General features: G+C 38.3%; 2 protein-coding genes across 4 annotated transcripts in view; one reads left to right on the top strand and one right to left on the bottom strand.

The window, feature by feature from the left end:
* CEP290 (centrosomal protein 290) overlaps positions 1-1,265 on the bottom strand; it is a 108,403-nt gene extending 107,138 nt beyond the window's left edge. Inside the window, exons 1-2 of the mRNA XM_036759384.1 lie at positions 1,170-1,265; positions 737-814 (exon numbers count right to left, since the gene is read on the bottom strand). Coding sequence (XP_036615279.1) covers positions 737-814; positions 1,170-1,265 — 174 coding nt within the window. The remainder of the gene's footprint in view (positions 1-736; positions 815-1,169) is intronic.
* A 2,652-nt stretch (positions 1,266-3,917) lies between these two features.
* TMTC3 (transmembrane O-mannosyltransferase targeting cadherins 3) overlaps positions 3,918-25,213 on the top strand; it is a 65,296-nt gene continuing 44,000 nt past the window's right edge. Inside the window, exons 1-5 of one of the 3 annotated variants that reach the window (XM_036760066.1) lie at positions 3,918-4,090; positions 10,153-10,232; positions 13,567-13,746; positions 20,575-20,788; positions 23,732-23,950. In XM_036760066.1, the coding sequence (XP_036615961.1) occupies positions 20,603-20,788; positions 23,732-23,950 (405 nt within the window). In that variant the 5' untranslated portion in view covers positions 3,918-4,090; positions 10,153-10,232; positions 13,567-13,746; positions 20,575-20,602. Of the gene's footprint in view, positions 4,091-10,152; positions 10,233-13,566; positions 13,747-19,644; positions 19,666-20,574; positions 20,789-23,731; positions 23,951-25,213 lie in introns of those variants that run through there. The other 2 variants (XM_036760067.1, XM_036760068.1) reach the window with 2 other exon arrangements.

Below are 25,213 nucleotides of genomic sequence, written 5' to 3'. Positions count from 1 at the left end.
TCTATTCCCTTTTCCATTGCTACTGTTGTTGAAAGGTCCTAGGTCCTCATAACCTCTCCTGGACCACAGTAATAGCCTTTGTGAGCCTTCCCGACTCTATTATCTTCCCTCTTCGGTTTCATATCACTCAAGGAAACTTCCTAATATACTTCTTTGATTGCCACTTCTTACTTAAAAGACCTTCAGTGGCTCCATCTTGTCTCCCATATAAAGCGTTCTTGATCCTGCTATTCAAGACCTGCCGTAATTGAGCTCAAACCTAGTTATGTGGCCTTTTCTTCTATTACTCCCCCAATGTCCTCTATATTCCAGCTAGACTAGATTATGTGCCTCCATCCCCATCTCCTGGCCTGTATTCATATTGTACCCCCAACCAAGAACGGATTCTCCCCAAACCTATTTCTGCTGCTGGTTGAGATCCTTCCCTTCTCTTCTGCAAAGGCCAATTCAAATGTTACCCCCACACAAAGCTTCCTGGAGCCCTCCAACCATAAGTGGATCTCTCCCACCTCAAATCTTCAAATCACTTTCAAATTCTGCTTTTCCAGTAATACATGTACAGCGACAGTCTGTCTTGGTTTTTTTTTTCTTTTTATTCCTATTGCCTTACGAAATTAGACATTTAATTCATAATAATGGAGTGGAGTTTTATCAATATTTGGTAATGTCAATTACATGACAATTATATTAACAATCCCCCTAAAGTCCAGGTGGGATTATTCTGCTTGATACAAACCTTCATTAAAGACTGAGTAATTCGGAAAAGATGTACCACATTTTCTTGATTTTCATCTTTTAGGTCTTTTGCTTCAACCTATGTAAACAAAGTAGCAACCGCAGTTCATTATTCCTTTTTTAAAGAAAATCTCATTGACACTTTTATTCTTTACATCTCACTCCTCCCCTCTGAACCCTCTCTTGAGGCAAAGAAAAACAAAACAAATAAACAAAAAGACACAATAGAATTAAGTATATAGTATTCTATCCTAGTAGTTCCTCACTTCTCTGAGGAAGAAGGTATGTTTTATTACCAGTTAATGAGAATTATTTTCTGCATAAAATTTAAGTTAATAATAAAAGGGTCCTTCCAGTTCTAACACTTCAGAAGTCCATGACTTTTTAATGTATTTTACTTTAGCCATGAATATTTTAACATATTAAAAAAATACCTTAGAGAGAGAAACCAGCAAATCATCTGCCAATTTTTCTTGGCGAGGCAAGTCATCTGGGTTAACTCTTCGTATCGTTTTCCAGTCCAAAGGCATCTTGGCTTCTTTCACCGTGTCTATACCCCTATAACAATATACTCATCAGTATGTCCATAGTAAACAGAACAATTGGCTTACAACATGGCTCCCTAAGAGTCACCCCTTCAGGAGTGAACTTCCATGATATGTTGGTAATCTTACACACAAACAAAAGAAAACAGGAATTGGGCAAAATTCAGTAAAACAAAATTAAGACATCAGCTACACTTAGAAGTCAGGCACATGCAAAGAGAGCTGGATTTCAAGTCACAGGACCTGGGTTCAAATTCTGGCTCTGCCATTTACCCTCTGTGTTACCTTGGCTAAGTTATTTAACCTATTGGGCCTCAATTTCTCATCTATAAAATAAATAAATTGGACTAAGTGACAGATAAGATCTTTTCTAGCTCTAAACTTATAACCCTTTATTGTAGATCTATGCTTAACGTGACAGCGATTTGAATAGAGAGGCCAATTAAACTTACTCTCCTAAGCTCCAAGAGGAAAAAAACTATGAGAATTATTGGCAAAGAGGTGAACTTGATGAGAGGGAAAAATTTTCTAACAATGAGAACTGTAACAACAATAATAATAATAAGGCCAGACTTAGCGATCAGTGTAGATTACACAAGAAAATGGCACAGACAGTGAAACACACCACAGGCTGTAAAAAATTTAGCAACACACGACCAGCTAGCTACAATTATGCATCAGAAGCCCACTGTCTTTCATGGATTAACAGACAACAAATCTCCGTATTATACAGACCTCCAAATATCCTAGAGAACTCCACAGACTGAAATAGGAATTATCATCACAGACCAAACTGTTGTCTATGTAACATCCCAAATATTATACTTGTTCATAAAAATGTTTTTAATAGATGCTACCATCACGAATACTCATAATCTCTAAACTACATGGAAGAAAAAGCTATCAAAATATAAAGACCTCGTTTAATCACAGTCAAGTGGAAATGGGACTAAGTACACCATTCCAGCTGTTTTGTTCTCCACTGTATTTGTACAAATGAGGGTTTTAGGAGGCCTAAAGTGCACTGGGCAGCTAGAAAACCAAGCCTGGAGTCAGGAAGACCTGGGTTCAAATCCAGCCTCAGACATTTCCTAGCTGTTGACCCTGGGCAAGTCACTTAACGCTGTTTGCCTCAGTTTCCTCATCTGTAAAATGAGCTGGAGAAGAAAATGACAAACCACTCCAGTATCTGTGCCAAGAAAATGCCAAATGGAGTCAAGAGGACTAACCAACAATTCACTAAAAAGATGAAAACAAGATAATAATCACAATGATATTAAGTCATATGTTTATAGTACTTTACGGTTGGCAAAGTGTTCTACATGTGATCTCATTTGTACCTCACAACAACCTTGTCAGGTAAGACCCATTTCACAGATGAAAAAACCGAGCAATAACTTGCAAGATTAGAACTCAAGTCTTCCTAACTTAACACTCTTTACCTCTCTCCAAAAGTTGCTTCAAAGGGCAGGTGGTTCCCCTCACTGGAGATTATCCGTCAGAGGTTGGAAGACCCCTTGTAAGAAAAGATGTTAAGAGGATTCCTTATCAAATCACGTCCTGGAGCATTCCTTAGGTGCCAAGGCATGGTGCTAAATTGTGGGCAAACAAATAAAAGCAAAAGCAGCCCACACCCCCAAGGAGCTCACAGTCTAATGAGGAGGGAGGGGAGCAGCAGAAAGTAACGATGTTACACAGCGGCTACACGCAGCTACATTGTAGCTAAGCACGGAGGGAGGGCACCTCCCCAGCCACTTAACGGGGCTGGAAAGGCAGGCAGAATTTTGGCTGAGACCTCGAAGAAGCCAGGGGGCAGAGGTGAGGCAGGGAGAGGTCTGGTCCCGGGGGAAAGTTGGTGAAAATATTCGGCGTCCGATTCTTAGCAGCTCCGATTGGCATGGGGCGGGGTCACTTGCTAAATTAAGGGGTAGCTCCCGCAGCCCAGGCTAAGAATCACTCTGCAACGGGCAGCAGGAAAAGAAATCACGGAGCTAGAAGGAATCTTTAGAGAAACCCCCGTTGTTTTACAGTGAGGGAAACTGAGGCGCAGAGAGTCGGTAAGATGCCTTCGCACCTCCCACCCCTTCAGGCTGACTCCTGCACTCGGGAAGCTGCATCCGCCGCGGGCGCAAGGGGTCTAACATCTGGGCAGGGGGCACCGGGAGTGGGGGGAGAGTCGGGAGGACTCCCCGGCGCACTGCACTGACCGGTGACTGGAGGCTGCGGCGGGAACGTCCCGCAGGGTCCCCGCCCTCTTGGAGGAGGCTCAGTCCTCTTTCCGCCCGGGCCGCCGCGCCCGCGCCGCGCCTCCACGGCGGGTCTACTCCTCAGAGCCGCGGCGGCGGCAGCTGCTGCTAGGCGACCCAATGGTCCCCACCCAGGCTCGTAGATGTGTAGAGCGCCACCCCCGCTCCAGCCCAGGCTAGGCCCAGAGTCCCGGATGCAGAGCCGCTGAACGAGCCTACATTTCACGACTGTGGGATGATGCTTTACGGCTCCAGCCCTAAGCGAGGCCTCAACGCCACAAGTGTGGACAGGAGATGAAGCTAGGACTCTGATTCCCAGAGTGCACTGCAGCCCGGAGGGGGATGCGCTGTGTATGCCGGGAGATGTAGTCCTAGGCAAGGGCACGGAGCTGGGCAGTTCCCGGCGTGCAGTGCGCCGAGTGTGAGGAGTGTGAGGAGTGTGAGGAGCGTCTCTGGCGCGCGTCTCTGGCGGCGCTGCCTCGCTCGCATCGAGGAGGAGGTTCCAGAGGGACCGGCGTCCGGAGAGGGTTCTTCGCGTCTCCTTAGCCCCTCCACGGGGGATGGGTAAGGAGTGGCTGGCGCGGGGTTCGGGGGACAGGGCCGGGCGGTCGCCCCTCTCCCTGCCCAACCGAGGCCTCCTCCTCCTCTCCTTCATTCTCCCGAGGGCGGGGGATATGGGGGAGCCATGACCCCCCTAACCCGCCCCCCACACACACACACACGCTCTGGGCCCTTTATTAACTGTCGTTTGGGCGAGGCGAGAAAAGTTTCCCCTGCCTCAACTAACTGGAAGAGGAAATGGGGCCACCTGGTGGAGGGGAGGGGGAGGGGAGAAGAAAGCCCCCACCCCCCCACCTCAGCCCCTCCCTTCCTTACTTTCCGCATCTCCCGCTGGCGGGAACCCCAGAGGAACGGACTCTGTGCGTCGTGAGATGGTGGAGTAGAGTCAGGTAGAAGACCTGGGTTCGAGTCTCCTTCCTAGCTTGTGCCCCTGGGCAGGGCAGGTTCGGAGACGCTTCGTTAACTTTTACGTGAGCCAGGCACTGTACTACTCAAGGGTACAAATTAAAATGGCTAGCATTTATACGGTGCCTACTGTGTACCAGGCACTGTGCTAAGCTAAGTGCCGGGTATACAAATAATAACAGCCAACATTTCTGTGGCGTCTACTGTGTGCTAGCACTGTTGGCCAAGTTCTAGGGACACAAATTATAACGACTAGCATTTATATGGTGCCTACTGTGTGCCAGGCATTGTAGTAGCTAAAGGCTGGGGATAAAATAACGGCTAGCATTTACGTAGTGCCTACCACGTGCCATATGCTTTACCAGTATGATCTCATTTGATCCTCACAACTCTCGGAGATAGGTGCTACTATCCCCATTTTGCAGGTGGGGAAAATTGAGTCAGAGGTTAAGTAGCTTGCCCAGGGTCACACAGCTTGTAAGTCAGAGGCTGGATTTGAACCCAGGTTTTCCTGATTAGGGAAAGATGGGGAAGAGAGAACTGTGTAGATGTAGCAGCCACTATGTTAAGGGCTAGAGATACAGATGGAAGCAAGCAATGTAGTACCTGTCTTCAAGGACTTTACATTCTGAAGGAAGAATTAAAAAAAAAAAACATAAAAAGGATCAGGAGATATGTACCTTGCTGCATGATTTGGAAATAACCTGGAAGAGGCACCTGGAAAGCTCCCCTATTTGAGCTCAGAGTCCCAGGTGCAGAGTTTAAATTCTGGTAGGAAAGAAATGACCAAACTTTAGGCAGTGAGGCAAAATGAGATAATTTGGGGCGTGAGAAGTGGGGAGGGACATTAGCCAACTGCCTTTAGACAGTGGTACTTGTGCTGAGCTTTGAAGGAAGCCAGGGGTTCTGTGAAGGTGAGAACTACATGCCTGACTTGAGACAGCCCTTGCAAAGGCTTGGAGGCAGGAAATGGAATTTCTAATACAAGAAATGGCAAGCCAGACAGTTTGACTGGAATGTAGAGCATGTGAAGGAGAGTAACGTGCAGTAAGTCTAAAAACAGTAGATTGGAGACATATTGTGAAGGTTTTTAAAAATGAGGATGAAGTTTGGTTTTTGTTTTGTTATTAGTTTTTTATTTTACTAATCCAGGCAAGAGGGAGCCACTGGAGCTTCTTGAACAAGAGCCTAACATGGATACGCCTATGCTTTAACAACTTTAGAGAAGGGGAAGGACCGAAGAAGGCTATTGTAATAGTTCAGTCAGTTGGCAGAGAAGTGATAAGAGCCTCAATTAGGCTGTTAACCATGGGAATAGAAAGAAGGGAATGGATGGAAGATACGTTGTGGCTGGAGCATTAACAAGAGTTGACAGCTGATTGGATGTATTAGAGAAAAAAAGAGCTGAAGACTACTCCAGGGTTATAGACTGGAGTGCCTAGAAGGATGGCTGTACCCTAAAATAGAAATGGGTGATGGGGAAAGCTAATGAGGATTGTTTTGGACATGATGAGTTTAAGGTCCCCGTAGTACACCCACTGGTCATGAGATAGTAGAATTGTGTATATTTGTATATAAAAGAGAAATTAAATCCGTAAGTCATCTGTGTAGAGGTAATAATTAAACTCATGGAAGCCAGTGAGATCATCAAGAATACAGAAAAAGAAGAGAAGAGGGCCCTGAGATACATGCAGGTATAGAAGGTGGGAGAAGAGTGATGATCCTGCAGGAGCCTGAAAGCCAAAGGAGGAAGAAGATAGTTGTCAAGCGTGTCAGGCAGAGGTCAAAGAGAATGAGGACTGAGAAAAGGCTATCAGATTTGGCAATTACTACAGAGAGAGAAGTGATTATGAGGTAAGAAAATGTAGGCAGCGAATATGGGCAGCCTTTTTAGGAGTCTTGATGTGAAAGGGAGGAGAGAAGAACAGTAAGGAACCTAGGAAGGATGTAATCAAGTAAGAAAGTTTAAGGATGGGGGATGTGTGGGCCTCTTCATTAGCAGTAGGAAAGGAGCCAGTGAATAAAGAGTAGTAAATAAGGGAGAGTGGGGATGGGAGAAGGCTTGAGCTCCAGTCAAAGTAGTGTATGTGTATACGTGACTATCAGATATGGAACAGAGCAGTCTCCAAAGAACTGCATTTAAGGTCCACAATATACTGCATAACAAATAAGGAGTTTTCGAAGAATGTAGTAAGGATATCGTCAGGAAAATGTAAGACTGAAAGATAGGGCAGGTTTCATGAAAAGAGAAAGGGATAACAGTTTGACTGGAGGAAGCAAAGACGGGCTCTAGCACAAGAGTCCACAGCTGGGCAAGAGGGACAGGCATGAGTGAATTATGATTTGCTTCATTGAAGGGAATGTCCAAATTAATGACATCACAGATCATTTGAATTTGAGTAAGTGCAGAAAACAGCCAGGAATAAGTTATGAAAAGTTTGTGGGGGGAGATAGCTTTCCTGGGGAAATCATGTCTAGGGTATAATATGTCTTTATACTTGCTTTTTGGCAGTGCTATCTTGAATTTTGTGTCTCTCATTAAGAATAGAAATTCCCCTTTGAAAGTAATGCTATATTCTTACCAAACTGTAATGAATTTTATTTGTTTTTAATTTATCTAAAATATCTGTGACCAAAAAATTAAATTATGGATGTCATCACTGTATGATTTAAAGGAGTGAAAGATGTCAAAAATCTGGGAAAAGTAACTGATGTTTATATAGTACACAAGAGACTTTATAATGTAGCTGATCCCACTTGAGTTTCTTAATCCTGTGAAGTGGGTACTAAAGGTTATCCCTATTTTACAGATGAGGAAAACTGAAACTCAGAGAGGTTAAGTGACTTGTCAATGCTATCATTAAGAATTAAAAGCAGAATTTCGGTCCAGATCAAACTCCTCAGTGTAAATCCGGCACTCTGTCTGCTAACTTGAACTCCTTCTGTGTGTCAAAAACTAGGACTGATTATTTTAAACTGATTTTAAAAGGAACATAAATATTACTCATCAGTGCTTTACTTAATATATAGTAGCATCAAATTGTATATCAGCATAATTATTAGTCAGGTATTTAAACATTATTCATGTTGACAGTATTTTCTGTCCTTGATTTTATAGAGGGAATGAAAACGAACTTTTCCTAGATATTTTGTATTTTACTCATGGACCTAACTTGGAATTATGAGACCTGACTACAAGTTCTAATTTGGTATATTATTTAATCTTGGGAAAATTTAATAAAACTAGCCCTGAACCATTGTCTACATCATTACCTCCCTTGGCTAATGTTTGGATTAAAGTGAGAGCTTTTGATATGACCCTTTTAAATGAAACACTTGCCTTATGGCCTGATTTCATTGTCTTACATTTTAGGAATTCTTTATCTTATTAAAATATTTAAACAAAAAGGACTTTTCTTTACTCCTCTATCTTTGTCCTCTCCTAGAAACTTCTTAGTTTTTTTAGGAGCCACCCCTGTTCCTCTTCTGTCTCCATGTCATTAAAATTGGCACTAGCTCACATTCCCTTGACTAAAATAAATTACGGCCACACCTAAAATAAATATAATATACATTGCTATTATCTTTTTATTGCCTCTCACAGAGAATGAGTTTACTACATACAGGCCTGTACTTGTTTGAAATGATCCTTTTAAATAAATGTAAATTTAGGAGGGAAAACCAGGGCCCTTTGGAAATTGTTTCAGGGTAGATAATTTATGTAAACTATGAAAGACCAACTAGAATATATTATGGTGTGTGCTTGAAGATGATTCTCTACACTGATTTATGTAAACTTTTTCAGACCAACTACGGTGTATTATTGTTTGCATTTGATGATAGTTCTCTGCATTTTGTAGTTTTTATTAAGTCCATGGCTGTAATGCCTGTTAGCTGTTAATAATATCAAGCTGTGGATTTCAAAATTTAAACTATAAAAAATTCAAACTAATCATGAGAGGCTTGATTTTAAAAATTTTTAATGATACTTTTCCCCTAAGTGTCAGGTTTTTTTTTTCCCCCTCATGCACTTCAAGAAGGTCCTGGGTTTATAAAAAAGGATGTAGTATGGTGCCCTGAGCTTGGTTTTATACATAATATTTATTTAACAGAGAATATATTGACAAATTTTTAGGAATCAAATCTGGGGGGCAGGGGGGGTCTTTAAAAATCATCTTACTTCTTCCCTTTTATTTTACAGTTGAGGAAACTGAGGGGCAGATATGTTAGAGGGGAGGTGACTTGCCCAAGTAGCAAAACTAAGATTCATATTTTAGTGCTTTTATTCCAAAATCAGTATTCTTTTCACCATACCACCCTGCTTTATTTCTTTGACAAACAGATTGTCTCCTTAGTCACATCCCTTCCTCCTGATTTCCAGACTCTCTTGCCTCCTATCTGTAGGCAGAGACTTCTGTCCTTGGAGCATTCCAGGCTAAAATCTTCCAGCTTTATCTCAGGTTGGTTGTTCACCGTGTCTCAACCCAGGGATAGGAAATTAAAAAGACCTACTTCTGAGTTAAGTGTGGCACTGAACCCAGATTTGTATCCAGGCTTCCATAACCCTGATATGTTTTAGCTGCCCTACAGCATAGACCTAGCAGTACTGGATCATTATGGCCTCCCCTTCTTGCCATGACCTGAAGACTATCTTGCCCAAGATCCCAGGTGAAAGTCCAAGTTCTGTCTGTCCCTTCTCTGCCACTTTTCATTTCCTCTTTGGAGCTTTTAGTCAAAGTCTTTAGTATGCTTGATTTGAAATTGTGGTTTCCAACTCCAGTGTTCAGAGGGACTCGGTGAACTGCCTTAATATTCTTATTGTATTTTCCCTGACTCTTTTACCCTAAAGGCTTCAGTTAAGTCATAGGGTTTCCCTCTGGACACCTTTACTTAAAAATACTAAATAAAAGAGGCTATGAACTGGCTGATCTAATTCTTCTGCAAATCCTTTGTAGTGCTTATATTTAAAAGTTTGTTGGTGCAAATGATTTTTTAAAAAAAATTTTTTGAAATTTAGGTTTTTAAAGTATGAGAGAAAGTAAATAAATTACTTTGAGTATGTAATTATATTTTGGTAACATCAAACCCTGTCCAACCACCAAACCTTTTTTGGTTGGACTCTCAGAAAACCTATTCAGCTTTCAAGTTACTTCTTATATTACACTGAACCATTGGTGTCACTCTCCAGGAATTAGTCCTCTGTGTCTTAATCAGTTTTATAAATAAATAATTTATTTATTACCTGCCATGTGCCAAGTAGTGTGCTAAACTCTGGGGATAGAGAAAGAGACAAAAGACAGTTGTAAATCTTGCTAAATATGAATCTATGTTAGAACATCTGGGATGTTTCTGTGGGACAGGATGGAAACTATAATATGTATTAATATTAATGTACAACCACAAAGCTAAGCAATTTAGCGTTGCCTGCTATGTCAACTAGTAACAGAAATTAACTTAATTTTGTACTGAATTTCAAGTTATTTCTATCATGGTACAACCTTTTGAGAAGGCTGCCATTTTTTGGTAGGAAAACATACCAATATGTTCTATAGTATATTTGTGTAACCTCTGTCATCTTCTTCTAAATTAAAATTGCAAGAGTAAATTAAAATTGCAAATTCAACATTTAAGATTTTTGCCTTTTTTCTCTCTTTTTTTAGGAACTGCCACTAAAATTAGAGCCCATCAAATGGCAATAGATATCTTGATTCATGTGGTGTTATACTGTAGTAGAGTACAGGTGAGTATTTCAATTTTATTCTTAAAAAACTTACTGTAAAGTACTTACTATTGAAAATATTTAAGTAGATAATTTTTATAAGACAAACCTTGGTATAATTTAGTACTTGTTTCAACTAAGATACAAGTTATCAAACTATATTGTGTTCTTACTCAGCTTTCATTATAATTTTCCTTTTAAATTGATCTTGAGTCTTTTCAGATTCCTTAAAGGATTGCTTGTAGCGAGGTGCCAGCAGCTTCTTACTATCTTAGCCACTGTGGAGTCACTTAAGATGTCCCTTTAATTAGCTCTGTTCAGTCTTTCTAGCACTCTGGATTAGCTTGAAAGGTCTTTGTCAATTTCTTCAACACTTCTGGGTCCCATATTCAAGCTAAGAGCAACAATTAACTATATACTAAGTCTTAATAAAACTTACTATAATTTACAGGGTTTTCCAATCAAGAAGAGAGCATTTTTCAATTTATTCTTAGGGTGAGCTATCTTTCTCCCATTGACTATTGAGCTGGTAATTTGTTCATAATTGCAAATTCCCTTAAGCAACCCCTGCTCCTTAGTAATACCATTGCAGATTTGCAAATTTTATTCTGCAAACTCAACAGATATTTTCTAAAAGATGGTATACTTAATCCCATGGAATTTTTTAAACAAAACTTAAGATTTTTGAATGTGGTCTTAAAATTGATTTTTATGTAGCTTTATGGCATAAATAAGATGGCCGCATTCGTGCACTTATGTGTCTTGAGAGGGACGTAGATAGGGTTAAGTCAATCAAGAACAGATATCAGTTGGATTTTCATTGTATGCAGAGTATGATTGGGGGATGTAATGGAGAAATTTATAAGTTACTGGAGAGAGGGTGACAAATATGAGACTCAGAATAAGTTAGGAATTCGCTTTATCCACGATTTTTCTAGGGGAGACTTCTTTCCAGGTCTAGGAAATTGAGAAAAAAGTTTTTAAATGTGGATTGTGTGTTTTTGGTATGATGCCTAAGATAGTATGTTCATTTTTTCCCCTATGGATCTTCATTAAATCAAATGATTTCCGCAAACTGCAGTATGAAGACTTTATGTAAAACTAAATGCTATCAGTTCATTAACATTTCTGATGTGCTGAGGGTAAGCAATAGTGTGAGATGTGGGAATAAGACAGAGTCAGATTGTGAGCCCAGAGTATCTTTATAAAGTTTCCAAAGGAAGACACTGGAGAAAAAGGCTGACTTAAATTTAGGTTTTCTTAAGAAGTGTGGAAAAATCTTTGTATATCCAAAGACTCGATATTATCTTCTTTATATAAGATTATTTTTCCCTACAGAATTTAAGTAGGTGGCGTCCTAGAAGAAGCAGGTAGAAATGCCACTCCCCAAGAGTGAGAGATGCAGAGAGAGGTTAGGTAGGTTGGTGACAAACAAAAACATAAATATAGCTGTGAAGTTATCAGGGTTTAACTCCATTTAGATTCTAGCAGCCTGAAAACAACTTTTATTGTGAGGCACTTGAAAAATTTTTTAATTTTCACTTTGTCTTTTTTCCCCGTCACTAATAGTAAAAAATCGTACAAGGGCTTACGTTAGAGACAGGGGCCCAGGGGAGAATCTGAGAGCTGGTATTTCCATTTGCCTCTGCAGTAGACAAATGATGGAAAAAATAAAACCCCCCATACCTGCTTAGAAGGAACAGAATATAGTAGCCAAGAGAAAAACAGGCAAACCAGTCCTTGGAGGGGAAAACAAAGGGGGTGGTAGGTGATTTACTAAATAAGGTCAAGACTATAGTATCTCTGGGAAAATCATGCCACTTCTTCCTTAAAAAGCATTACCATCCTAATCAGATGACTCATCCATAGAATTCATTGCTTTTGGCTGTATGTTGACTTTTGGTCTAGAGTTCAGGAATTACATTTCAGTCCCAAATAGACCTCACAGGAGAACTGAGTGAATGGTAGCATTAGATACTATGTATTCAGAAGCATAAATATAATTGATTGAGGGTAAGACTACTGCATTATCTCTCTGGAAAATGGGTATTTTTTAATTAAATTATTTGTTTTTAGTTTTCAACAGTCACTTCCATAAGATTTTGAGTTCTAAATTTTCTCTCCCTGCCCCCTTCCCAAGACGGCATGCAATCTGATGTAGCCTCTGCTTATACATTCATATTAAACATATAAAATGTGTATTTATGCAAACAATTTTTAGATGTAGGGTCCAAGAATTCAGTGTTAAGTTTCTGCCAAGCATAATGCTCATACACATGATAACGAGGATTTTGCATGACATGTGTCAGATTCTTCTTAATTTTTGCTTGCTTTAGCTTCTTCCATCTCCTACGAAAAGAAATTGCTTCAAGTTTGGAAGTGCTCTGACCAAATCAAGAGCTAAACAATGTTGAAATCGGGAAGAAGCTTATTTCAAACAAGAAAAACCTTGAGTTTTCGGAAATATGTAAAGATGATAGAAAATGAAATAGTAAAAACTGCTAATAGAGAAATTCAGAAAATGAGAATAATATTTTAAAGTTTCATGTGGTTAAAGTTTTATTCTGTGAGATTTTTTAATTGCTTTAGCTATTCATTTCCCTCAGTTCCTTTTTTCAAAATAAATGTTTTCTGTATATCCTTGACAATACTGAGGTCACTAAGTCACGTAAGTTTCTTTGTTTACTATAGTGAGATTACAGTGTTGGTAAATTTTTTTCGGAACGTCTTATCTGCTTTTGATAAGTAGGCAAAAACTAAAAGAAAATTCCTTGCAGATTTGTAATAATTGTTGGAGTGAAGTCTGCTTTTAAACTTGATGTACCAAACAATATAACTTTATGGGCAAATCAAATGGTACAGACTACAGTTTATGGTCCATGGCTTAAAGTAGGTTTGGACCTTCCAAAAAAAATCTTCAAAATAAGTATTGTGCTTAACAAGTAATTAGTTTTACTTGGCTTTAATTTTCTTTTCTTCCTTCTACCCCAGCCTTTCTTACCATCCTCCCAACCTTTCCTATGACTCTCTCCTAGTCCCATAGCATAAAAAAAAAAAGACAATTTCTTTCTGTGACTTCAGAATTCCTGGCAACAGTTACTGTAATTACACTATAAACATTTTTTTTCCTCTATACTATTGTTATCTTCAGCATTGGTCTTTGAACTTGGCTTTTTGGTGGACTGGCATCAGCATGGCAATGTATGAAAATATGGTGTTATGAAAGTCATTTTCCCCAAGTTCTTTTCTTGCTCCATGCCTTTGTGTAAAATGAAAATAACTTCACTATAGAATAGAATTAATGTCCTTCTGCCTTGGACCACCAGGCTTATTATGAATTTTTTTTCTGCTATAGTGATCTGGTGTGCTGCTCTGCAATGTAATATCACTTATTCAGCTTGTGGATAACAGTGTTATCCACAATAACACCCCTTCAGAACCTGGGGTACCTTATTTTTAATAACTTCATTGATGGCAGATCTTCAGCCTTTTGACAGTAGTCAGAAGTCTTTCATAGCCAGGTTTGGTGATTAAGGTGAGTGATGACTTTCTTTTGTTTTATCAGCCTGAGTACATGATTTTACTCCTATTCAGTTTTCTTATTAGATTAATTCACTGTGCAAACATACAAGAACCTTTTTTTATCTTGATACCATCATGGCGTAATTTGCTTTCATAGGTTCATAGATTGGTTTGGAAGGGACCTTAGAGACCATCTAGTCCAGAGGTGGGGAACCTGCAGCCTTGAGGCCACATGTGGCCCTCTAGGTCCTCAATTGTGGCCATTTAACTGAATCTAGTTTGTTCTGTGAAGTTTGGATTCAGTCAAAGGGCTGCACTTGAGGACCTAGAGGGCCACATGTGGCCTCAAGGCTTCAAGTTCCCTACCCCTGACTAGTTCAAACTCTCCATTTTATAGGGGAGGTTACTTACTGAAGCTAAGAGAAGGCAAATGACTACCCCAGGTCACACAGAGTAAGAATTAGAGCTAGAATTTGAAGCCAGGCCTTCTACCTTCAAATCCAGCAGGAAGGAGTCAGAAGGTAGGAATGCATCCACAAGGCAGCTGGCAAAAGGTGGGAGCAGACTAGCAAGACCACAAGGGACTTTGGCAGACCCTTTGCTGAAATCTAAATGTACTACATCAAAAAATTTCACTAATCTGGTAGTCTTTCAACCATCCCCAAAAAAGGAAATGAGGTTAGTTTGGCTCAATTTATTTAGTAAACTGAAGATAAACACAAAAGAGTGCCACAGATATGCAAGAACAGCATCAGGAAGGCAGATATAGACAGAAATGCTAAGGACAATAAAAAGCTTTTTTTGTTATTTTTGGTTTAAAAAGAGAAACCAAGAAAGGATAGACCCACTACATGGGGCAAAAGGGGCAACCCTCACAGAGTGGAAGTAATTTGTAACAGGCACTATGTAAATGTCACCTAATATTTTTTAATTGACCTGTGACATTTGAATGAGACTTTCAAACCTCAATGCCCTCTGTAACAAACCTTATACTCTCAGTATCATAGGTAGTAGTTATTGGTATATTTCAGTAAGTCTTATATTGCCTCCCTGCATTTCCAGTGTACCCCCCCCCACTTCCACATATATCCTCTAAGTAGCTCATACATAAATTCCTTTAAAGGGAGGGTGCTGCTTGTAGAACGCACAAGATTTAGATACAAATCAACTATTTAGAGGATATTTTGGCTTAATACAAACATATACAAATCTAATAACTTTGCATAAATCTTAAAAATTTATCTATACATGCTTTCCTTCAGAGAGGAAAAGAATAAATTATGAATTGATGCTTTTCCTATCTCCTCTTGGCCTGAATTGACACAAATCCTAACAGAACCAAGACAATAAGCCATGAGGATAAAATAAAGAGAGAAAAGAAACCTAAAAGAGGAGCAAAAGAAAGAATGTTTATGAGTGTGAAAGAGAGAGTCAGCTTGATGGAGAATGGTTCAGAAATACACCGTACCTCTAGTTTTACAGATTGGTTGGGGATAGGGTGTGTTATGAGAAAGCTGAATAGACAGCATCTGAAGGAGAGGCAAGAAGACAAGTAAGAAAGCACACTCCCAACACAGCTGCATTGGTCTGAAAATTGACCAGAACTCCAGGCTGTTCCCCCAGAAAAGAGATGATGAGCCTATTTCTCTGGCTCCTGCTGAGCTGAGAGAGAGAAAAAGTACGTACCTGTAGGTTGTGGCTGTTACTGAAGAAAGAAGTGACAAAGAGAAAAAGCAAAAAGGGATAGAACAAAGAAAATAAGCAAGCTAAGTCTGCTGGCACCTTCTGAAAGAAAGAGGAGAAACGCAAGAAGAGAGAGGTAGACTAAGCCCTTCTACAGTCCTCTGCAGGGCTTTGGCTAGAAAGTCAGTATATATAGTCTGTCTAGAAGGACCTGGGGTGGGGGCGATGCTGGTTATCTTCCCCCATCATTCTTCCCACCATATCTGGGCCAGTCAGCAGATACATGTAAGAGTAGCTGACAAATCCTACCCATTTACAGCTTAGCAATTCTGGAAAGGTACACATTGTTTGCTTTGAGAGCAAAGTATTTGAAGGCCAGTTGTCATCAAGTTCCACCTTCTTGAGACTGGGGAATGAATTTGTAGCTTCCATATTTCAAGCCAAAGCTAGACAGGGCACATTCTTAGGTTATACTATCCCTTCAAAGACAAGACTAACTTGGGACAGATTGGACTTACCCATCCTCAAATGAAAAACTACCCATAGATCTGCCCCTAGATTCAATGCCAGGAAAAGTCTCTCTCTCTCCTGTTAGTCTTTTACTATGGGGTATGGGCAATAACCTTCATTAACCAGCTGAGAAACAAGATGTCACTGGTTATGATATTATAACTAAACAAATAAGCCGTGAAGTGTCTGATGTTGATCAGTATTTTTCCTTATGATTTACTTCATTTTTCTATTAATGAAACGCAAATAAATCCTAATTGGCTTTCAACTAATTATGATTTTATGGTGAAAGAATCGGATTGAGTCTCAGTTTTTGGTTTGTTTTTTTCCCCCAAAATAACAGCAAGGGATTTCAGAATATTTACCCTCCTAAGTATTAGTTAAAAAAAAAAAAACAACAGAACACCAGTTTCTCTATTTCTTTTATGAGATTTAGGACTTTCTAGGTATTTCTACATACTAAATGTGGTTTGGGAACACTATTTCAGAGACTAAAGATTATAGGAGAAAATAGTTTAGATTGGGGTGAGTGTGATTTGAGTGGATTTCATTAAAAGAAAGTAAGTTTGGATAGCAGGAATTTAGTGACAAGGGGAAGAGGGCTAAAAAAACCAAAGATATATCTGGAGAAAGGAAAGATAACATCTTTTGTTTCTGTAAAAGGGATTGTCAGGCAAAACATATGATTTATTATATCTTACCACTACAACAACAAAAACATTCTGTCACACCAGATTGAATAGTGATCAAAAAATCCAATGAGAAATTAAAGTGACTTCTGACCCAGAAGCTGTAATAAGTCAGCAAGAAGCCCAACAGGTAATAGGAAAGGGGTCAAACAGCAAAATCAGTGCCAATGCAGGAAACTAAGCCTAGCAGCCTCTCAGAAGGACCAAAAACTAGTGGGAGATCCTTGTAGTAGTGGTGCTAATACTGTTATTAATACTTGCAACAATAGCATTAAATACCTCTGAGTTTTGCAAAGCAATTTTCATATGTTATTTACTTGAGATAACCAGACTCTGTATTTCACCCAGAAAGCTACAGAGTGATTAGAAACTTGCAGTATGGACTTAGGAAATGACTGGTAGCACTCAGGTTGGGACACTTCAGGGCCGGGGGCTCCAGGGTCTACAATATTCTGTCCTAAACTGCAGGCCCTCACCATCCAACCTTAAACTTCAAAGATCCAGGGGAAACTAATCCTGGGAGGTAGAAGTCAGTGCAGGATGCAGGTGACACGGGTTGAGAATAAGCAAATCCAGCCCAGCCCATCCAAAAGTGCAGAAAAGGGAAGAGCCTAGAGCTGGAACAGAGCAAGAATAAGACTAGAAAGATGAATAAACTGAAAGACCAGTATAAAGGACTATTATAGATCCAAAGATTTGCAAAAATCTTGCCTAGAAGGAGGAAGATAATGCTATAACTACAGAAACTCAAAGGAAAAAAATCAGTTTTCTACAAGAATACCTAGAGGAAATGAAAAGAGATAAACTATGCAGTAAAAACTGTGGGGAAAAAAAGAATTGAAAACTGAATTATTTTTATTTGGTTAAATATTTCCCAAGTACATATAAAAAACGTTTAAAAACTTTAAAACAATCATTTTTTAAAAATTTGAGTTCCTAATTCTCTCTCTCCTTCCCCCTCCCCCTTGAGAAGGCAAACAATTTGATTTTGGTTGTACATGTGAGATCATGCAAAACACTTCCATATTAGCCATGTTGCAAAAGAAGACATAAACAAAATAAAACAAATACAGGAAGTTTAAAAAGTATGCTTCACAGTCATATTCATGGTGGCAAAATACTGGAAATTTAGGGACTGCCCATCAATTGCGGAATGACTAAACAAGCCTGTGGTATATAAATGTAATGGAATACTATTGTGCAATAAGAAATGATGAACAGGCAGATATCACGATAACACGAACTGATGCAAAGTGAAATGAGCGGAACCAGGAAAACATTCTATACAGTATCAGTAACAATGTGTGATGATCAGTTATGAATGACTCAGCTCTTCTAAGCAACACAAATGATCCAAGACAAGTACAAAGGACTCAGGAAGGAAAATGCTATCCATATTCAAGTAAAAAACTCATGGACTATGAATGCAGATCAAAGGATTTTTTTCACTTTATTCTTTTTTTTTCTTTTTCTTTATTTTTTTTTTTGGATCTGTGTCTCCACAACTGAAGAATATGGGAGTATGTTTTACATGATAGCACATGTATAAACTATGTCAAACTGCCTTTTTTTTAACATCTTTATTCAAACTGTTACTCCTTGTATCCTTGGAATATAATTTCTGAGGGCTTCCCATCCCTCCTGAACCAATACTGTCTGTGGTATTTTAGTCCCTAGTACTGGACTTCACATTTCTCTGAACCTTTTGCAATAAATACTCTTTGAAAGTGTAGGTTGTTTGTCAGACTATGCCTGGCTTTAATTTTCTCCATCACAAAATGTAAGTTTAAATTGTTAAACTTGACAACCACTACACACAACAATTGACCAAATGGATATCTTCCAGAAGGAGCCCAAACAATATTACTTTGGATTATGTACTCCTCTACGAGAAACTAAAAACCTTGGAGCATAGGTGATGCTTTCATCTCTATCATTGAAAGTAGGAACTTCAGATAGAGGCAAGTTTAGAAAGTGATCAGGTAGCTAAAATAGCATCTGAGAACAGAATTTGGACTTCAGGGTTATGGCTCCACATATAGAAGTGGTAGACTTGAACAAGAATAGAGTATACCTAAACAGGGCTGAAAAAAATGTGCTTGCCTGAAGTCTTGTGACTTTGAGCAAGACCTCTAAAATAGAAGGAATGGAAGAAAGCTCTCAGCTCTCTCAACACTCACACACTCTCTCTCCCTCTCTCCCGCCCCCCACCCCACCTCCCCCACACACACGATGAATGAAAAGTCCAAAAGACAAAATTTCTGGGTAATTAATATTCAAATTAATTATGCTTAGCAAATAATAAAATGGGGTCAGTGGTACTCTCAGGAACCAAAGATTTCCCCTGGAGAACATTGAATCCTTAAGAAAACCTTGGAAAAGGTGGTGTACCTGAGGGTGGAAATCAGCTATGATTGGCTAATAGTCAGTGAGAAGATGGACATATTAATGAGGAGGTGGGCATCTCCTGCTCAGAACTTAACCCTATCATGAGACTCGGCCTTCTCCAGCAGTCTGGACAAAAGGATCTATTTGTACCCAGACCACTGTGGCTGGTTTTCCTCTTCATAAGCTGGGTCACCCAAAATTCTAATGGAAAGTCCCAAGGATAGGGGCTCATTTCCTAAAGGCAAGCTCTCCCCTAGACTGGATTCTATTTGTAAGGTCTTCTAGTTGGGTCGAATCCCACCCAAGATAAAAAAAAACATGTACCCCAACAATTTGGGCAATTTCATCTATCAGTATTGTCCTTCAGAGGCTCGCTAAATGAGGAAATAGGAAGGGAAAACCTTAATCTTGATTTAATAATTGATTATAAATACAAGAGTAATCATTTCTCTCACATGTGAAAGTAGACATAAACGTCTGCCCATCCAGATACCACAGAAAGTAGCAGAAATAAAATGGGAAGATGATTATGAGCAGAGGCCCAGTACTTTGAAGAGACAATATCCAAGAGGAGAGAGAGTCAGCAAGACTGAAGATTAACTGGACTTGTGATTTCATTGGTATAGGACACTCTGCTGAGGACATTCACCCTACCACTTCAGGTCAACGTCTTTGCAACTTTTAGTCTTAGAGAATTGCCTAGAGTGCTAAGAGGTTAAGTGAGTTGCCCAGCAACACAAAGCCAGTATGTATCAGAAACAGTTCTTGAATCCAGAACTTCTTGACTTCAAGGCCAGCTCTCTATCCTCTGTGCCAGAGGTGTCAAGCTTTTATTCATCAGGGCCAAAACTCTTAAGTGCCTCCCAAACCATATTGAAATATAATTGGGAAATGTTTAACAAAAGAAATACAGTAAAAAGTAGATAACATTAATGTGTCATTTTCTAAACCATTAAGTGCCTGCAAATCTATTTGAATTTTACCCTACTGCTTATACCACCATCCTGCTGATATTAATGATAAGTAATTTTTTTTTAAGACTGAATCTCGTCCAGTATAGACATGCAGTAGCCACCCACAAGCTCAATTCCAGTACTGACTGGCTTGAAGATTTTGTCCAGCTCTGTTTTTCCTACCTAGTCCAGTTCAAGTCTCCTTAGACAATGTGGTGGCCCTATACTGCCAGGGACTCTCCAAATAGGCACCGGTCTTGGATATCTGATCAGCTTCACCCATACTGCAGCTCAGAACTCCCAAACTCAGAGGAACCATCAGCTTCAGCCTCACCCATTAACGGGAATTACATGCATGTGCCTGACAATAGTTATTATAATGGTGATTATAATAAAACCCCTTAACTCAGTTTTGTATGCACAGCTTAGTCATGAACTACAAATATGTTAAATAGATCCATAAATAATGAGAACACTGGAATTCATGTTATATTTTTTCCTTCAAAACTGTATCATTAATCTTTTTTAGTTGAATGTATGGAGCTCTATTTTATATATAATATGTATATATATGTATAATATTTGTATTGTATCTCTTCATGAAATCTTCTTTTGCAGTTTTAGTCCATGAGTGCTGGTGGAAACAATGGCTGTTAGCCTCAAAGAAATAACCCTAATAGTCAGCGTGGTTATAGCCTGCTATTGGAATAGCCTCTTCTGTGGTTTTGTTTTTGATGATGTTTCAGCAATATTGGACAATAAAGATTTACATCCTTCTACACCTTTAAAAAACTTATTTCATAATGACTTCTGGGGAACCCCTATGTCTGAGGTAAGTGATAACTGGTTTGTCTCGGTAGTATTTTGTTTGCTTGGTTTTTGTTTCACCTGTTCTTTTAAGTCATCTCAGAAATTACAGATTTTTTTAAAAAAAAAGTAAATATTCAGTGAATTGTGGGTGCATTCTGTTGACAGGAAACAGGAGATGCCAATTTATTAATGTAATCGTGTTGGATGCCTTTTTTATTTTTAATCAGCATGGTTCATTTCTTGACCAGGTCATCTTGTGCTTTATGTGTGTGAACATCACTGTGTTTGTGGGAGGGAGGAGTGTATGATTTCCTTACTGACTTTGTGCTTTTCATTTTTTTTTCCCTTTGAGTAAGGCACATTTAGGATATATTTCTCTAACATATGTTCAGTCTTCCTATGTTTTTAATCTAATCTGTTACATGTGTTACACCAATTTGTTTGCCCAAAAAATGAATCTCCATCATCTGATGATGAAAATCTGTTCATGGGCTCCATCCTGATAGCTTGAAATAAACAGAGAGAAAGAGCAGTGGGAAGGAGAGAAACCAGAAGTATACCTCCTTTAAGGTGCTTTATTTCTGCTCTCTAGTTACCGAGATACTTGCCCATTCTGCCTCAGCTTCTCCATGCAAGTCTACCCTAAAAAACTGTTTGTCATAGGATCTATCTAGATGATCTCTAAGGTCCCTTTCAACTCAAAATTGATCATCCTATTGTCAAATTAAATACTTGCATACTTCAGAATTACCTCAAAAAGACTTCATGTATGATAATTATCAACATTAAGGAATACAAAGCTTGGAATTTTATGTCTAGTCTGAATTGCATCTTTGTCAGGATATTTTAGATAGAGATAATAAGTTAAGCCATAGTGCTTTACATACAGATTATGTATGTGCATTAAAGACTACATTATTGTTGTAAACCCAGATGTTTCAATTCAGCAAATAAAAGTATAGAAGAGAGTTCTATACCAAGTGGTATGAGAAACTTAGGGAATGGTATCAGGGAATTAACAGAAGAAGTTATAAATGGACTTTATCTCAAACTTGCTACAGGTTTTGCCACTATCCTGGTAGTGGATAATACCTTTACAAATATTTAAGCTGCCACAAACATTTCTCTTTTTTTCTCTAATATGATCTCATTTCCCTCCCACCTCATCTCAAAACAGGTGATCCAATTTGAATAACATTTCTGGACTTCTATGTACACTATAGTTCAAGTCAGAATTAAGTTTTTATTACCTGCTATCCTCAGTCATATGAACAAATAGAATGTTTAATCACACTAGAATAGGCGTGGGGAACCTGTGGCTTCAACGCCACACGTGGCCTTTTAACCAAGTCCAAATTTTACAAAACAGATCCCTTTATTAGGCATATTTATTCTGTGAAGTTTGGATTCAGCCAAAGGGCCACAAGTGGCCTTGAGGCCACAAGTTTCCCCACCCCTGCAGCAGAATAAGGGGTCCATCAACATGGCTTTACAAACATTTTGATAATTTTTCCAATATAATTTGTTTTCTTTGTAGTTGTTATTTTATGCATTTATTTCATATTTTATTTTATGCATTCTGAGAAAGGGTCCTTAGATCTCATCAGACTGCCAAAGGGGTCCATGACATAAAAAAGGCCAGTGTGATAATTGCTTGAATTACAGTACTGACAGTAAGTGGCCATCTCAAATGGAAGCATATCTATCTCTTAAGCTTTCAGAAGGATGTTGCTGCCAACTGTCTCAGTCCTGTTGCATTTTAACAACCGTGGACATAAATGTCCCTTTAGTCTTTGTCTTAATGGAAAATTTGGTTAATTAAATTATTCTGTTTTCTTACCATGACCATTAATAATCAGCAAAGATTTAAGTGCCCACTGTTGCTAGGTATTGGGGTACAAATACAAAGGATGAAATAATCACTATTCTCAGTGATCTTGCAATGTAATAGAAAAAGGATGTTGACATGTTTTGATATATATATTATTACTCATCTGAAAAGCAAAGGTCACAAAGATATTTTATCTTCTGATACATTTGTTGAAATAAAGACTTCTCAGACATTTTGTTAGAATTAAGAATTAACTGCTTTATGCAGACATTTATTCAAAAGTTTAGGTAAACCTCACAGAAACTGTAAAATGCAAAGTCCCTTGATTTCAGTGTACTAAACTTATTGTGTCTGAATTAATCCTTGTGCATGCACCATGCAATGACTTCTATTTATTTGTGTTCATCTTCATATTCCATAGAGACGTTTATATAAAGCAACTTACCCTTTACCTTTGGACTATACCTTTAATATATTACTATTTGTCAGTATACCGCTCTATTTTCTGTACAGCTGCTTTATTTCCTTGTCACTATTCCTTACCAGTACACTTTCTTTTCTTCACTCTAACTCCTTTTAGAAATTGAACCAGAAATTATCTGGCTGTCTTGCTAATATATAGTGCCTCCATAATGCATAGAAAGTCTTATGCTCACCATTGACCTGTGTTTTCATTAAACAAACATTTAGTCCCTAATATGTACAGTTTATTGTGCTAGGCACTAGAAACTGCTTGACATCATTTTCATCTGATTTTAGTCCTACATTTCTTCTCTCCATTTTTATTCTCCTTCCTTTACTGTCTATTCTCTGCCTTTGCTCCCAATATCATTCTGAAAACTATTTTGAATATAATTACTTTAGCTTCTAAAATTTACTTTGAAAAGGAAAAAAAAAAAGCACTTCTGAACAAGTTAAATAGCTTTCTACCTGAATTTTCCTGTCTTTAGAAGAATTTTGGTTGTTTAGTGATGATTACTATTGCTTTAAAAAATTATATTCTTGACCTTCCTTGGTCTTAGCTAAGGAATAAAATAAGTTCAAAGTACCTTTGAATGTAGTGGTCATGCTGTATGTAAATTTGAAATTATGACTAAATAAAACTAATAATCAAATGTATTTTTTCCCTTTTAGGAAAGAAGTCACAAATCTTACCGTCCTTTAACAGTTCTGACATTTCGTTTAAACTATTTATATAGTGAATTAAAACCAGTATCTTATCACCTGCTAAATCTGATTTTTCATGCTGTGGTTAGTGTGGTCTTCCTTAAAGTCTGCAAATTATTTCTGGACCCCAGGAGTAGTATAATTGCCTCCTTGATGTTTGCTGTACACCCTATACACACAGAAGCGGTAGGTAAACCTAAAAATGTGTATTTTTTTATCTTTACTAATGATTTTTTTATTCTTTGAAGCCTAAAAGTGAATTTCCAGTAGCATTTTAGCTTTATATTAAAACATTTACTCAAGAAAAAAAATTGAAAGATTTTTTTCCCCTGACATATTTAGATGTTACTACTTGAGACAAAATGCTAGTCTCTAAGTTGGTATAATCAGAGGAAAAACTTCTGGGCAAAGTAATGAATTATACGTGCTACATTTTAACGTATATATAATTTTTGAAATCAGTCGTTATAATTCATTTAATTTATTCAAACCTGAAAACAAAAGGCTTTGATAAAAAAATACTTAATATATACACATTGTAAAATATTTCATTTGTCTGATATTTTTAACAGTAAAAATGAAAATCCTTTTTTAGTTCAGCGGTATGTTCTGAACATGGGGTAACCATTCTAAAAACTGCCCTAATTAATATTGTTAATGTTTTCTAGACTACTACGTAGCTGGGTGTTGAAGGGGCCACATACAAGATAAGAACATGTATAGTTCTTGTTCATATCCAGTAATTTCCCTCTCTGTAGGTAATAAGTAGAGCATGCCTGCTTAAATAGACTAAAATTTGATTCATATCTTTAAAAATCTTTACTGGGTTTTCTGTTATTAACCTAAATCTTAATCAACAAATATTGATTAAGCACCTAGTTATGTGCCAGGTACTGGGGATACAAATAAAATAGTCACACTGGTAGTAAAATAACATACTATTAAATTAAAACTAATAGAAGTCTCCTTTTTTCTAATTTTTTTAAATTATCAATTATCTTTTAAAATCTCACCATCAACATTGTAACTTCATTACAATCAACATTAGGAAATCCCTCCACCAGTGTAGATCTCAGATCTCAATTCTGGTGTCAGAGTTCCTTGCAGTTTTGCCCCTGAGTTAGATAGCTAATAAGGTCTGGATAGAATCTAAGTCCTCTTCTCTCCAGCCCAACACTCTATTCACTGCCAGGTGCCTCTATGCCAGATCTGGCTAATGCCAGAGAAAAATAATTAGCAGATATACTATAGTTACTTCTAATCAGAACAGTTTTACTTAAAAACCATTAGACTTGAAAACAGAAACTTCATTAAATTGCTCATTATTATTCAGCATTCTTCAGTCTTGGCCAGTTACCATTTATCCCTGGAGGGGTTTTTTGTAGCTACTATGAATCAGGGCCTGAGGGTCCAAGTGAAATAATTCTGTTGCTGAAAAACATAGTTGAT

This window comes from Trichosurus vulpecula, chromosome 5 (genome assembly GCF_011100635.1).
Source record: "Trichosurus vulpecula isolate mTriVul1 chromosome 5, mTriVul1.pri, whole genome shotgun sequence".
Taxonomy (NCBI): Eukaryota; Metazoa; Chordata; class Mammalia; order Diprotodontia; family Phalangeridae; genus Trichosurus; species Trichosurus vulpecula.
The sequence above is the reverse complement of the archived record's forward strand: the minus strand, read 5'-3'. Positions and strand labels throughout refer to the sequence as shown.